Raw genomic sequence first — 16,392 nt, 5'->3', positions numbered from 1 at the left:
TTTTTTTTTTTTTTTTTGGTTGGGTTTTTTTTTGTTCTCCCAGAACTCAGTTTTCTCAAACTGTATGGACCACTTCTTTCTGTTGATGTATAGGGGCAATACAACATGATAGTGGAATGTAGGCTTTAGGTTAGTATTTGAGTTTATTATTTTTATTTTACTTTTTTGTATTTTTTAGGGAAGGGTCTACAGGGTGTTCAGGATCTCACTGCTAGAGACGACTCATACTGATCCACCTGTTTACAGCCTCCCAAGAGCTGGGATTACAGATGTCCTACCACACTCAGTCTTAATTGCCATGGGGGGGGGCATGGCAGGCCCAGGGATCAAACCCTTGGCCCCTGTGCCTGCTTGCAGGCACTTTAATTGCTGAACTCTTTGGCTGGCCCTTCGTATTTGAGTTTAAAGAACCCCAGGGTGTTTGACTAACCTTGGCAGTTACTAAACTTCTTCAAACCTTAGTTTCTTCATCAATAAAAAAACAGTAAACCTAAATTGTGAAAATTAAATGATATGATATATGTAAAGCATGTAGTTTAACATGATATAGAAAGGCATTTAAAAATAAGAATAGTGCCAGGCATGGTGGTATACACCTATGATTCCAGGACTCGGGAGGCTGAGGCAGAAGGATCCCTGTGAGTTCAAGGCCATCTTGGGCTACCTAGTAAGTGCAATGTTAGCCTGAATTACATAGTAAAAACCCAGTCTCAAAAAGAAAACTAAAATAAGAATAGTTACTATAAAAATTTTTGAAAGAAAGGGTTCTAGTGGGCTAGAGTGATGATTGTGTTAATGGTAGTTTGGAATCAGTTGAAAAATCACCTGGCTGCTGCTGAAGATCTGTAAGCCTTCAGTGTTGTTAGGTTTCTGGCTTGCTTTTTTCCTCCTTGAGTACATAATATTATCACTGTTATTCACATCTACCACAGCTAGATATAACTTTCTACCTTACCTGTGCTGGTTAGTTTTTGTCAAGCCTTAGAACCAAAGACAGACAGTAGGGGTTGATGTGGGGCCTCCAGAATGGGGATTGCACAGAATAATCTTATTTTTCCTCTATTCTTCTAGTCTGTTATGTTCTGAACCCACACATGTTTTCGGAAGGACCAGATGGCTGACACTGGCTAATGGGAACCAAAAGACGAGTGAAAGTAACCTGGTTGTCACATATCCCCAGCTTAGAGGTGCTTCACCCTGCCCCAAGATCAATTTCTTTTTTCTCTGGAGACTTCACCCTGCTGTATAGAAAACTACTGCAGAAAGTTGGGCATAGGCCTGCTACTTGGGAGGGTAAAGAGGAAGGACCACGTAAGCTCATGAATTTGAGACCAGCCTAGGCAGCATAGACCCTGCCTGTCTCAAAACAAAATTTAAAAACTACTTCTACCTGGCCTTTCTGAGGTTAGATTATGATTCAAACAGTAGCATTTGTTAAATGAAAAAAGTTATATTGAAAAGTAGAAGTATATTTATAGTATGAGAAAGAAGGAGAAGCCATCTGCTTTTAAAGGGAATTGGGATTTTGTGGTTTAGACTTGGGATTATTAGAATCATAGACCTGAGTTTAAAATGTAGCTCTACAACTTCTCAGTTCCTTCGCAGTGAGCAAGTTGCTTAACTTCTCCAAGCCTCAGTTTTCTTGTTGTAAAATGGGAATAATAGTACATTCTTCAAATTTGTTATGAGGAATAAATAATATATGGTTGACTTATTATGTGCCAGGCACTAGGTTAAATTCCCAACAGTTACTGGCCTTCATAATTATGAAAGAGCTCATAATGAGAAGATAAGCACAAAGAAAAAAAAACAGGGTTTGAAAAACCATAAACACATTGCTGTATATATTAAAACTTGAACAGAAATACTAAAGAAAATGCTAAGATGGATTTTTAAGACATCATAAAAGATAATTCTGAAGCATAAAGAGTAGAATATTGAAATGATTCAACTTGTGAAGTCAAGCTCAGAGTTTAGAGAATAAAAGTGTTTTGACATCTTTGTCGACTATATACAAAAGAAAGCTTTCAGAGCTGGCTTTCCGTGCTACAGTGTAGAGACAGGTTGACTTAAATGAAAATAACCATAGCCCAAAGTGTGTAAATTGCTAGACCAGGTAGAGACAATCCTGAGGACCCAGCAAAATGAGAAAACTATAGAACTTGGCTGTAAGCCTAGTGAGTAGCCAGAGAGGAGTAGTCAAAAGTGATTATAAGGTTGTTGGGAATAAATTAGATTATCAGGGGATCTGGAAGAGGGAAATCATGAGGTAGGTTTTCTTCTTTAAAGGTGGGGAAAGATCAAGTGCAGACTGAGCTGTGGCCAACCGTTTGCAGACCAGGAATCCACACCAGCTCTAATCAGAGAGCTCTTGGTGTGCAGGAACTGCCAGTTTGCCGACGTGAAAAGAGCCCCAGACTGGGTAATGGTGAGCCTTGAAGTCGCACCCCAGCTCTGCCACTCAGTGAGCACGGGTAAGTCATCCACCTTGTCCGGGTGGCCTTGAAGGCGCTCCCTCTCCTGAGATTAAAGAAAGGGAGGCCAGAAAACCCAGAGCAGCCTCCTTCCTGTCTCAGGATAGCAAAGGATTTCAGGAAACTACTCATGGTAGCACCTTCCACTTGTGGGTTATAAACACCCTCTGCTAACAAGCAAGTCCCATTGCAACCATAATCATTGATCCTGAGATGTAAATGTGGCACTGATTAATTCTGTTGTGAGGGTGTAACTGCTGGCTCTCTGGAATGTTGCAGACCTTTGTAACCTGGACAGTTAAGACTGTCTCATGCACAAACTTTTCTTTTTAGTTAGCCTCTTCTGAGCTCTAGTGTTGGTTGCAGAACTGTTTTTATTCTGCAGGTTTCCAAGCATATTATGCAGACAGCAAAAACCAGTTTTTATCACCTTTCAGAGTGTCCTAACTTTTTCATGTCAGTAAGACCAACTTGGCTGAAGCATAGTATCAACACTGAATGCTTTCAAAGGAAGCTATTTGATTCTTGTTTACTGAGTGCCATTTCTTTCAGTGTTGATTTAAAGGCTTTGCCCTTACAATACAGTGCTATTTACTCTAGATTGAGGGTTCAAGCCACCCCATGGGTTAACTTCAACAGATGAAAATTTTTCCTTGGCTACAGCAACATCCCTAATCCTGACCAGCCATGGAGAGGTTCGGTTCCTTACCAGGAAAATGAGTGAATGTGGGAATGGCTCACCACATTGGGAAAACAAAACTCACATCCTGCTGATGGTTGACTGAGGACTGTCGTGTCCACATACAAAGAAAAGCATGTGGCACAGTTTTAGGACAAAGGTGAGCGGAGATCCACCGTGGAAAGGGGCACATTTTTCTTATAGAGAGAACATCCAAGGCATGCCCCTCGGTAAGCGCTGTTGGTGGGTGACCATGGTCACGCGCATGGAGGCTTGCTTTCCCTGCTCCTCATCTCCACTCCCCAGCAGGTTCCCAAATCTAGCACCCCCTTAGTCACAGCCTGCTCAGGCAGCCATTGATTGGCCCATCTTCTGAGCAAGCCCTGGTCATCATTTCTCTGGTGGACCTATTCTCTACTTTCTTTGTTCACTGACATAAGTTGAAAGACAGAGATGCCCTGAGGGTGCAATAAACTGCATGCTCTTCAGGAGAATGCAGAAAAGGGCAGGCCCAGCAGTGTTTGGTACCATAAGTATCAGGTATCAGAATCGGGGAAAGCCTATTTGGCAACAACATGAGCTTGGGTAATGTGTCCTGGATAAAGGCATCTGGTGACATTTGTAAAAATGAAGTCTGGGTGGGAGTACCTTAGTTAGAAAACCGGTCATTCTAGTTGGATCTTTGCAGAGTTCTGCCTGATACTTGAGCAGTATATGAACTAGCATGAGGACTATAGTGTTATGCACAGATATGAATGGATGAACATTTAGAACAGGCCTGTGTACTCAGTGCAGCTTGCTTTGTGGTGTCCTGGTACCTGCCTAGACTTGGTGAGAGTAGTGGTGTTCACTTTTAAGACAAAAAGTGACAGCCAATGCCTCTTTTCTGCTCCTTATTCTTTTGACTACCATCAGAATAGAACATGATCAGAGGAAAACAGTTTGTAAGAGGCGGTAGCAAAGACATATGGAATTATTTTCTAGGTTTTGAGTTTGGTTTGTTTGATTGGTTGGTTGATTTTGAGACAAGGTCTCACTGTGCAGAAGGGTTGAGCTTAGACTCAGTATATAAACCAGGTTAATCTTGAATTCCTGCTAATCCTCCTGCTTCAGCCTTTCAAGTACTGGGATTAAAGGTGTGTGCTACCACACCTGGCTTCTTATATCATTTATTTTACATATTTATTCGTTTTTATTTTTTAGACAGGATTTTGCTATGTAATTTAGGCTGGGCTTGAACCCCTATGTACCTTGTAATGGTGGCGGTCCTCCCCCCTTAGATTCTCAAGTGCTGGGATTACAGGCATGAGCTGCCACACCTAACTTGAGTGTAATTAAAAAGTTTTGTGTACTTAATAGGCCTCATTTTTTTTATTCTTGCATATAGTATGGGAAGGAAGATTAAAAAGCATGGTTTCTGAGAGTACAGTGAAGTGTTAAAGGGCTGTTTGTGTCTTTATTAGTCTCTGCTGTATAAAGTTTCTAAAATTGTGTTTAGATCCATTCTCCTTGATTCTCGGATCCTCTTCATTCTCTTATTAGAATTATTGAAAGATGTTCTTTGTTTTTAATAGAGCAGAAAAGAAAATGTGTGTGCTGTTTGTATTAGAGATTGTATCTGTTGGGTTGTTTTGTGAGGTTTATTCACAGGTCTCTCCAAAAAGCTGTTCAGTGTATAACACAGACATCCAGGCATACATATAATAGTTTGTATCCATCCATACCTTCTTACTTTTATAAAAGATTCATTAAAAAGTACTTTCTGAGAGGAGAGGTTAACTTCATTTTATTTGCAGCAAAGCACAAAAAGAATATTTAGGAAAATTTTAAAACTCTGATATTAGTTATCCAAAAAGTTTACCTTTTTTTTGTGGGGGGGGGGTATTAGGGATTGAATTTACATCTGCCAGGCAGGCATTTATGCCACTGAGCTATCTCCCTGGCACAGTAGTTTTACTTTTTTTTTTTTTTAATAGTTTTAGACACTAAAATTGAAGACACTAAAATTGCACTGAAGGAAAGTTAAATAAAACATTTAAATAAAGCTGATAAGCCCAGAATTTTAAAAGTATTTTCAATAATGAAAATTAAATTGATCCCTATTCATCTATTGCTTTTATGGACTTCTGGAACTACTATCTTGGTCCTGACCTGACATGTTTTGGAGTTTAAATTATCCACCTTTAAATCAGAAAAGTGAAAATTTAAGGTTCATGTCATACCGTTGGTGTTTGGACAACTTTATAGGTAGTATAGTTCTCACTTCACAAATAAACTAAGACCCCAGAAAGTGAAATGATTAAAATATACTGTTCGGTGTTAGCTTCTAAGAGAACCCGAACCAAAGCCCAGGCCAGTGCTTGCTGCCTCAGTCTTAATAGTTATGGGCTTGAGTTGTGGTGTAGACCACACACAGGCTTTTCATGCCAGTTCTGCTAGTTTTTTAAGTGAAGTTACTTAATTTTATGCCTTAGTTTCCTTATCTGTGAAATAGGAATAATAGTACCTGGCACTTGCATGCTGTGAATATTAAATAAAGTAACTGTCTAGTATAAGAGATAAAAACCAGATAACTTTTTTTTTGGGGGGGGTATTGTCTTACTATGTAGTCTAGGCTGTCCTGGAACTCATGACAGTCCTCCTGCCTCAGCCTCCTGAGTACTGGGTTTGTAGATGTGTGCCACCAGACTCAACTCAGAAAACATTATCTGTAGTCTTCCTGCCTATTTGGGGGACTCATTCACTGTATGTATTCAAGGATAACAGATCTAAATGGTAATTCGATAAAAGCAGCCACATACCACTCCAGTATTTTACTTTCAGAAAAAAAGACTTCCTATCAGACATGATTTGCTGAATGGAAAGGTTTTTGTTTTAATCTTCAGACCCATCCAGCATGCCAGTGGCAGAGACAAGTGACAGATGCCACATTTGATCCTTAACTGGAGTTTGACATTAAAGTGTACCAAATAGACTTTTCGTAGAATAGTCAAAATTCTTTTTGTGACATAAATTGGATCTTAAGTCAACTATTATAATAAATATCTTGGATCTCTTCCCACCCCTGCAGTATCATTACTAAGTGACCCATCTATTGGAACCTTTAAGATATATGTTAGGAAAGGACTGTGAAGGTCATTTTCCTATAATATCACAAACTCCCTACAACTCAGAATCTTATTGGCAAGGTGTACCTTCACCCTCGCTTGTCATCCTTATTTTGTAGAGAGATAGGTCTATTATTTTTTGTTTTTAAGCAATTGTACCTCCATTGGACAGATTTGCCTGCCTTTCCTAAAAGGTCACAGTGAGTTCTGCATGAAACCCTTGGAGCACTGTGGCTTCTGAATCTGGAAGAACACATTCTAGTGGATCTGACAGAAGCATCACTTGGTATCCAAAGTAGCTGGCGTTTCACTTGAGTTATGGGTATTGAATCCTCTGACTCCTGAGGGAATAAAACCTTAACAATTTGAAAATAAAACTTCAAATTTTTTCTGTGCTGTTTTTGTTTAATCCTCAGGAGTCAGTGTTTTCTGACCTCACACTGGTCGATGACTTGTACCAAGCCAGTAGGTACCTCCGAGGGGAGGGATGAACATTTCACCATGCCCATGTCCTGTATTCTCACTCATCCCTCCCTGTTGCTGCCAGGCTCTAACATGGTACCAAGATCAGTGATCCTGTGGGTAGGGTAGACCCAACACTGATCTAGAGAGCTACATTAAGGAGGGCTGGTTTTTTTTTATAACTGCTTAGAGCCATTAGATGATAAAATATTGTTAGAGAAGCCACAGTAAGGTAGATTTGTGTTTTTTGTTTTTCATCTGTATTTATTTGGTACAGGGTCTTGCTACACAGCTTAGACTCATAGTGATCCTCCTGTCTCAGCCTCTCCAGTGCTGGGATTACAGCTGTGCACCACCATGCCCGGTTTTGGTGACTGGCAGCCGGAGCTGGCACAGCATGCAGTACCAGGGATCAAACCCGGGTCCTTGCACTTGCCAGGCAGGTGCTTAGACCGCCAAGCTATCTCCCCAGCCCCAGTAGATTTGTTTTATTTGCTTCATTAAAACTTTCATCTATGAAAATAATATAGTATACTTCTGATGACATGTTCTATCTAGGAAAGGAAAAAGCAGCTACAGTATACTACCTATTAAAACTTTTTAGTGACTAAAGCACTGTAAACATATGGAGAGGCTTTACTTGGCTTGTCAAATATAACAGCACGTTAAAAATCATTCTTATTAAGCTGTTCAGCAGTTCTAGCATATGGAAGTGTGAAACCACACTTTAAAGTCTTCACAGACCATAAATTAGACCTAGTGGCTTCTAAATTGTGTTTCTGTAAAACACTTTCTATTAGATATCTGGGTGTATGTGTTTGTCTTTTGATAGAGTTGAGATGTAGTAACTTAATAGTGTGAATCCCACTAAGATATTTCAACATAAAGAACCCCCCAAAACTGACCTATGCTTTATAATACCATATTGCCACCTTGAGAGACTCTTGTATGAAAAGAACTCTTAATAAAAGAGAATTTCAGCATTTCTGAGTTCTCTTATTTAAGGTGTTAAGTACATTATAAACTGGAAAAAAATTTTCAAAGTAGAATTGTTTTTTGTTAGTAGCATGCTGGATGAACCTCTGGACATTGTTATAGCCTGTTTCTCGTGTCAGTGTTCAAATGTAGAGGAGTATTAGTTAGTGTTTGCTGTGAACACAGCATTGTTAGAGTATAAAAAAATTTCTTGTAACTTTCCTTTGTGATTAGGTAGAATCAGCAAATTTTTGGTTTTTAAATATGGACAATGGGTACAAAGCTAGACTTTTCACAGTTGTGTTAAGCCGAACTAAATAAGTGTTTGTTGATAACATAGTTTATGGGGTGTTTGATTTTGCTTATAGTTTGATTTAGTGCTTTATAAATTATTCCACTGGGTATTAATAGGCTTTGGGGGTTTGTTTTCTTCCCACTTTGTATTAAACCACCATATCCCTTTGTTGGGAAATTTCTAGCACTTTGATGTAAAGAAATTTGTGCAGATGGATGTAGATTTTTAGAGAATACCAGCTTATGTAAAATATCATGAAAATTAATTTGGGATTTTACAAGGAAGTAAATAGCTCCCCCCCCCCTTTTTTTCAACAGTTATTTCTGGAGTAGTTAATTCATTTGTGACTAATTTGTTCAGGTGAAGAGCAGGAACTTTATAACGATTTTTTGTTTTGTTTTGAAGGAGAGGTTTAAGATGCTATTTTTTTTTTTTTTTAACCTGCTGTGTTACTCCAAATAGGATTTAACAGTACAACAGTATCTGCTGTAGAGCTAATTTTTCTCTGAGATAACTCATAAAACTTTTGAAAAAGGTATATCATGTGATGTTTTAAGAGCAAACATTCAACTTTGGAAGTTACACATCATGATACCTTAAACCAAGCATCCCTTGGAAGTCTTTACTGTTGTCTCCATGTGCTTGGGGAAAGAAAATATCTGTATATCTAGGCAGCTCCCCTCTAGAAAGATAGGAGTCTACGTTGAGTAGTCACCCTACCTCATACAGTACCTGTAGGCACAAAAATCAGAGTGGTTTGAGCTAAGGAGAAGAGAATACTGACCCTTAGTTTGCAAAACCCACCTAACCTTTGCTAAGCATGAACCTCATTGCTTTCTCTTGAATGTTAATGAAGCTGGATATCAAATTGATGCCAACTGGGATTTTGTTTGCTTTCTTGTAGGTATGGTTTTGTGGAGTTTGATGATCTGCGTGATGCAGATGATGCAGTTTATGAACTGAATGGCAAAGACCTTTGTGGTGAGCGAGTAATTGTTGAGCATGCCCGCGGCCCACGACGAGATGGCAGTTACGGTTCTGGACGCAGTAAGCATTTAAAGGGCATATTTGTATCAATGACATGGCCTTTGTTATTGAATGTTAATTTTTAAAAGTACTTAATTGCTGTATTTAAATGTATCGATGTTTAAGCTGTTTGTTTTATAAATTTTGTATCTTTAAATGTAGAATTGCAAATAAAAATATTTGATGTAATGTAATTTAACTAATGACAAATTTCTTGTTTTAATCTTTTATAAATGTTTAATCATGTGTTATTTTTTTTTCTCTGTAATGCAATTGTTTAACATAGATTTAACAAAGACCTCAATGTTTTAATTAAAAGACTCCTTTGAGGCTAAGATGACTGCCTGTTCCATTTGCTGACCTTGGGTTACCTTTCCATGCGTGGCTCTTTGAACCATTGTGGCCCTTGGCTGACCAAAACAGGAAGCCATGTGACGACCGCAACCTTTCCCCATTAGACCTGGGTGGTGAGGATCCCGAGGGTTAGACACAGATGAGATTAAACTGAAATAGGTGCCTGAAAATCTTTTTTTCGTATAAAATATTCACAAAAACTTTAATCACTGTGAGTAACAGTAGGAACTGATTTAGTAATTTAATTACCTATTTCTAAATTGTTAAATTTAATATTTTAAAATTCATGCATGTTAATTTTAAATACAAATATTAATGAATATATATTTATAACCTTGTAAATTAAATTATGCTTAATTTGTAGCTCTTTATAAAAATTGAATTTAAAATTAAGGGTGGGACTAGAGTTAAAATCTATGTGCTGTTTGGGGTGGGAAGTATGTGTTGTGTAATCTTTTATATGTATTGTGGGGAATATGTGTTGTGTAATCTTTGCTTTTTCCTCCACTGAAGTAATGTTATGTATTTGGACATTTCAAAGGTGGATATGGTTATAGAAGAAGTGGCCGAGATAAATATGGTCCTCCTACCCGCACAGAGTACAGACTTATTGTGGAGAATTTGTCAAGTCGGTGCAGTTGGCAAGACTTAAAGGTTTGGATTTCATTATCCTTCTGGGATAAGGTTGGGCAGGAGTTGACATTGGGAAAGAGGTACATTTATGTGAGCATAAAGATAATGGTGTATCTCCAAAAGCTTCATCAGAGTGTTTGAAAATTCTCCACTTAAAATTTCCATGAGCGGGCATGAGGTCCTGAGTTCAATTCCCAGCTCCTAAACAATAAAAATAAAATTTCCATGAGTACAAAAAGACAATAGAATTTCACTCGTCCTGCCTATTGAGAGGCCATCACTCTTAAGTCCGTATCTATTTTATGAAATTTTGTTCTATAAACAGTGTTACAAGGAGATACCAGTATAGTTTCTCAGCACTAAAAGATTACAACCACCAATGTTTCTGGAAACACTAGCTATAGCATACAAATTTATGTCAGCTTCCAGTATGTATCCTTATGGTAAAATTGACCTTTTAGCCAGTTTTTTTTTTTTTTTTGCGGAACTGGGGATTGAACTCAGACCCTTGTGCTTGCCGGGGAAGCACTTATTCCACTGAGCCATCTCCCCAGCCCCTAGTGTTCTTTTAAAGTTTTTGTTTTCCAAGAAATATTTTTCCTGAAAGAATTTTAATGTCAAGAGTTAAGGTCCATGGCTGGAGTGTGGTGGCGCACATTTATAATCCAAACACTTGGGAGATGAGGCAGGAGCATTGCTGTGAATTCAAGGCCAGCCTGAACTACATAGCAAAACCCTGTCTTAATAAGATATACACACACACACACACAAAGAAACATACAGAAAAAATCAAGGTCCAGTCCTGCATGGCTATCCAGGGTACTCCAGTTCATTCCTTTCTTTCTTTTTTTAATCTTTTATTTATTTGGTACAGGGTCTCACTATGCAGCTCAGACTTGTAGTGATCCTCTTGTCTCAGCCTCTCCAGCACTGGATATGCATTGGGACTATGGGTGTGGGCCACCACTTGTGGTACCAGGGATCAAACCCAGGTCCCTATACTTCCCAGGCAGGTGCTTAGACCACTGAGCTATCTTATCTTCCCCAGCCTTCCAGCTCATTTCTTTTTTTTTCCTCTTTTTTTATGTATTTTAGTACAGGGTCTACGTGGTTTCACTACACAGATCAGACTCATAGTGATCCTCCTGTTTTTTAGCTTCCCAAGCACTGGGATATTACAGCCTCGTGCCACCATGCCCAGTCTCAATCTGGTCTCAGTGCGCTCAGGGGGCCAGGCCAGCGTGGCAGGTAGTGCCAGGATCAAACCATAGTCCTTTAGCTTGCCTAGGCAGGTAGGTGCTTTAGTCCACTGAGCTATTTCACTGACCCTACATTTATGTCATCTTAAAATAATACCTTTTGTTTGTTAAAATTTGCTCTGGACATTCTTCAGATAATAAAGATGAAATAAAGATAATAAAAATGAAATCCAGAAAAGTTTAAATCACGTTTGATCTTAGAGTTCGCAACAGAATTCTTGACTCTGAGAGTGGCAATTTTTTAATACGTTACTGTACTTTGTATTGACTATCAGCATTATGTGGTAGACCTTTACTGAATGTCTATCTGTGAAGTTGTGCTTGCTGGAAGAATGACTTCAGAGTTCTGAGAGGCACACCCCCCCCATCCCTTACTCCCATACTGAAAATTGAACTTGGACCTTCACTCTGAGCTACATCCCCAGACTTTTTTTGAGACAAGGTCTCACTAAGTTGCCCAGGTTGAGCTAGAACTGCAGTCCTCCTCCATTAGCCTTCCAGTACTGGGATTACAGTCTTATGCCACCAAACCTACCAGAAGTCACTGTCCTCATGAATACAAAAATGCCAAGCCTCGGAGCCGGGGAGATGGCTCAGTGGAGTAAGTGCTTCCCTGGCAAGCGCAAGGGCCTGAGTTCAATCCCCGGTTCCGCAAAAAAAAAAAAAAGCCTTTATGCAATGTCACTATGTATACTACAAATTTCTTATATAAATTTTCAGGTTTTTTTGGTTAAAAGGGAATCTACTTAACAGCTTTGTGGGGAGGGAAACAGCCTTAGTTGGCTATATACATTTATATTTTTGGACAGTTTTACTTTCAGGAAAACAGCAGTTTCCTGATAAATCAAGGTTTGCTTAAGAGCAATTCCTGAACTGAATCTTAATTGTGCCATTTTTGTGACTGTATTTCTCAACTGTAAAACTTGGTTAATAGTAATTTCTAAGCAAGATTATTGTGAGAATTAAGTACATTTTTATTAAAAAGTCTAGAATGGTTCCTAGCACACAAAAGAATGTTAGTTATAGGCCAGGCATGATGGCACACACTTCTAATCACAGCACTCAGGATGCTGAAGCAAACAGCATAACCACTGCCTGGCAAGCACAAGGACAGACCCAAGTTTGATCCCTGGCCCCACGTGCTGTGCCAGCCCCAGAACAGGGGCATGCCATGTCAGCCCTGGATCCCCCAGGCGCCGCGGTCTTGGACCAGAACAAATGCAAAGAAAATTTAAGAGATCTCATTTATTTAAAAAGGTTTAACACTCAGTATGATACCATTGAGGAAAAAATGATACACTAGTATACTGTTGGTCACATTGAGAAAGGTTTCATCTTGTCTGGGATGGTGTTAGGAATTGTTCCTGGAGTATTTCTCCTGTGTTCATATCCCAGCTCACTGGTTTATTACCTGAGTGATCTTGAGCTATTTACTTAATATTTCTGATGTCACTTTCCACATCTGTGAAATGACTCTGCCTTATGTGGTTATGGTTATAGTTAGGACCGAGTTAAATACATCATACAGTAAACATTCATGTTAGCTGATTTTATTACTTTTTTTTTTTTTTTTTTGTCTTTTTGAAACAGGGTCACTCGGGGCTGGTGAGATGGCTCAGTGGTCTAAAGCACCTACTTAGAACAAGCTAAGCTAAGCAAAGCACAGGGACCGCGGTTCAATCCCCCAGCACCACATGCCAGCCAGCCCTGCCCCCTGGTGGGCTGAGCTGGCCACACACACACACACACACACACACACACACTAAAAAAATAAATATTAAAAAAAAAAAAAAGAAACAGGGTCACTATGTAGTTCAGGCTGGCCTTGAGCTCCCTTTGTAGCCTAGGTAGTCTCAAACTCTCAGAGATCCTCTTGCCTCAGCCTTCAGAGTGTTGGGGTTATAGGCGTGTGCCACCACACCCAGCTGTTACTAATTTCCAAGTGTGACAAAAGTGATGACACTTCAAGCATCACCAAAACGATCCTGTATCTCATTTTGCCAGGACATTCCCAGTCTTGTCCTGACTACCTTCATTCATTGTGAAGGGTGTCCCACTTTGGATGGCTCCCTGCTTTTCACGAAGAACCTCCACTCCTGGAAACAGTTTAGTTAAAAAAAGAAATGTTTATCCAAGATCTCCCTCCCCAGATGTTCTTGACTTGATTATGAACAACAGAAAAAAATCTGATATAACCTAAAAGTCTTAAGTATTGGACACACTATGAAGACTGTGTCTGTATTAAAACATGTGAACATGAAAAAAAAAATCCTTATTCCATTTCCTACCAATTTGATTTGAAACTGTCTCATTGTTATTTGCTTGTCAATAAAATTATGGGGAAAAAAATAAAGCAATTTCCAACCTCAAAAAAAACATGTGAACATGTTTATGATGCAGTGAGCAAAGAATCAATATAAAATTACATTGTAAGGACCTGGGGCATGAGACTGGTGCAGTAGCAGAAAGTCTGCCCAGCATAGTCCTTGGGAACATTCCCCAGCACTGCCAAAATAAACCCAGAATCATGGGTTTATCCTGTGTGAATGTAGTATTTCAGAAAAGAAACATAAAACACAAGCTATTGAATATTATATATTTGTTCTACAAATACCTGTTTGTATATCATGTAAACAAATGTAGGGAAATTAGCAATGAGCAGGAAATTTTTAAAAAATTTTGGGCCGATGGGACCAGAGAGATGGCTCAGTAGAATAAGTGCTTGCCTGGCAAGCACAAAGGCCTGAGTTCAATCCCTGGTTCCACCAAAAAAAAAGAAATTGGGCCGGTGAGATAGCTTGGTGGTCTAAAGCACCTGCTGGGGCAAGCACACAGGGACTGCAGTTTGATCCCTGACAGCACATGCTGCACCAGTCCAGCCCTCAGGGTGGGCTAAGATGGCCACAAAAGAAAAATTATTAGACACATTACCATTAATCCCCCCAATACTCTTGCTCACTTCAAACACGTTCCATCATTCTTGCCACTTGTAAGTACATATTCGCAAATACATGGCTACACTTAGGGGGAGTTGGCAATAAGCATTAAGTTTCAAATTCCAATTTCATTTTCTTTTCAAACCCCACAATGACTCAGCCTTTAGTATCTTTGTTGTATTGTCACTGAACTTGTTTTTCACTGTAGTTCAGGCTGGCCTTGAACTCACTGTGTAATCCAGGCTGCCATTGAACTTGCAGCAATCCTTCTGTCTCAGCCTCCGAAGTGCTGAGAGTACAGGTGTGCACCACCACATCTGGCTCCACGAAACCATAATGAAACCTGAAAGAGAATGAGGCAAAAGGCTGTGGCAATAGGACATAGATGGTCATGCCACTTTAAAGCTAGAATTGGATAGTTGGGTTACACTATCATAATAACGGATTTGCTTATGTTTTGCCAATTTCTGTGTGTGTGTGTTATTTCAAATAAGGATATATAATGAAATGTAAAAGACCTAGGAGCCAGTCATGGTGTTGTACATCTGTAATCTCAGCATTTGGGAGGCTGAGGCAGGTGGGTTGCTACAAGTTCAGGGCCACCCTGAACTCCATAGTGAGACCTTTTCTCAGAAAAGCAAAAAAAGGGGGGGGGGAGATAGCTCAGTGGAATAAGCACTTCCCTGGCAAGCGCAAGAGCCTGAGTTCGATCCCTGGTTGTACCAAAAAAAAAGTAAGAAAAGAGAAAAAAAGACCTAATTTAAGCATAGAGATGTGACCTGCTATAAATAATTTGCTGCTATAAAAATTTAGAAAATGATAATTAAAAAATTTTATATTCACAAGTGAATTTATTTAAAGGAACAATTTAATTTTGTTTATGATTATCTTTACCACATATCTAATCCCTGATGCGCCCCCTCCCATGCCTTTAAGAACCTTAGTAAATACTTGGTGGGTGTATGGAAGTATTTAAACATAATCTTCATTCTCAGGAAAACAAATGTTCTTAAACGAGAAGAAAAGCTTTCACTGTAATAATTGCATCAGGTATTTTAGCAAAATGTATCCTAATGTACTCAAGGATTTTTTTTTTTTTTTTTTTTGCATCAGGTATTTTAGCAAAATGTATCCTAATGTACTCAAGGATTTTTTTTTTTTTTTTTTAAGGATTATATGCGTCAAGCAGGAGAAGTCACTTATGCAGATGCTCACAAAGGACGCAAAAATGAAGGAGTGATTGAATTTGTATCTTACTCTGATATGAAAAGAGCTTTGGAAAAGTTGGATGGAACTGAAGTCAATGGCAGAAAAATCAGATTGGTTGAAGACAAGCCAGGTTCTAGACGGCGCCGGTCCTACTCCAGGAGCCGGAGTCATTCAAGGTACCATGAACAGGAGTCTTAGTGATCCACCTGTTTACAGCCTCCCAAGTGCTGGGATTACAGGCGTGTGCCACCACACCCAGTCTCAGTAGCCGTCTCAGCGCACCCTGGTGGCAGGGCCAATATGGCAGGCCTGGGGATTGAGCCCCTGGCCTGCAAGCAGGCACTATAATCCGCTGAGCTATTTGGCCGGCCCTTGCCTTAGTGTTTAAGCCTTACTCATATTTCCCAGTTGCTCCATGGATGTCTTTATAGCTGGATTTTTTTTCCCCAATCAGGATTTAATCTAATCATATATTGTAAAGGATTATTAAGTCTTATTAACCTGGAACAGTCCCCCCATACCATCTTTTTCTTAGCTTTCTAAACATTATTCAGTATTCTGAATCAGTCTGGTTTGTTTTCTAACTATTGAGTGATTCATTATCCCCTGGACTGGGGGCCTTCCAGTTAACTCAGTTGTTTAAATGCCTGCTCATGCAAATACAGTCAGGTACAGGATACTGCAGTTTGATCCTCACCTCCACCTGCCTTACCAGACTCACCCTTAAGGCAGCATGAGCCAGCCAAAAAAAATCATCATTTGGATGTCCTATAAGGTGGAATTGAGTTCTGCAGAGGTCTGATTAAGATGCAGGTTAGAGGGCTGGTGAGATGGCTCAGTGGTCTAAAGCACCTACTTAGAACAAGCTAAGCTAAGCAAAGCACGGGGACCGCAGTTCGATCCCCCAGCACCACATGCCAGCCCGCCCCGCCCCCTGGTGGGCTGACCTGGCCACACACACACACAAAATAAATAAATAAATA

General features: G+C 39.5%; 1 protein-coding gene across 1 annotated transcript in view; it reads left to right on the top strand.

Annotated features, from left to right (window-relative positions):
• The window catches only part of Srsf4 (serine and arginine rich splicing factor 4), a 31,719-nt gene that overhangs the window by 12,420 nt on the left and 2,907 nt on the right, over nucleotides 1–16,392 (top strand). The window contains exons 2-4 of the mRNA XM_004642904.3: nucleotides 8,897–9,039; nucleotides 9,914–10,026; nucleotides 15,371–15,585. Of these exons, the coding sequence (XP_004642961.1) occupies nucleotides 8,897–9,039; nucleotides 9,914–10,026; nucleotides 15,371–15,585 (471 nt within the window). The remainder of the gene's footprint in view (nucleotides 1–8,896; nucleotides 9,040–9,913; nucleotides 10,027–15,370; nucleotides 15,586–16,392) is intronic.

This window comes from Octodon degus, unplaced genomic scaffold, assembly GCF_000260255.1.
Source record: "Octodon degus isolate 3935 unplaced genomic scaffold, OctDeg1.0 scaffold00163, whole genome shotgun sequence".
Lineage (NCBI taxonomy): Eukaryota > Metazoa > Chordata > Mammalia > Rodentia > Octodontidae > Octodon > Octodon degus.
Note: the sequence above shows the minus strand (reverse complement) of the source record. Positions and strands in the feature narration are given on the sequence as shown.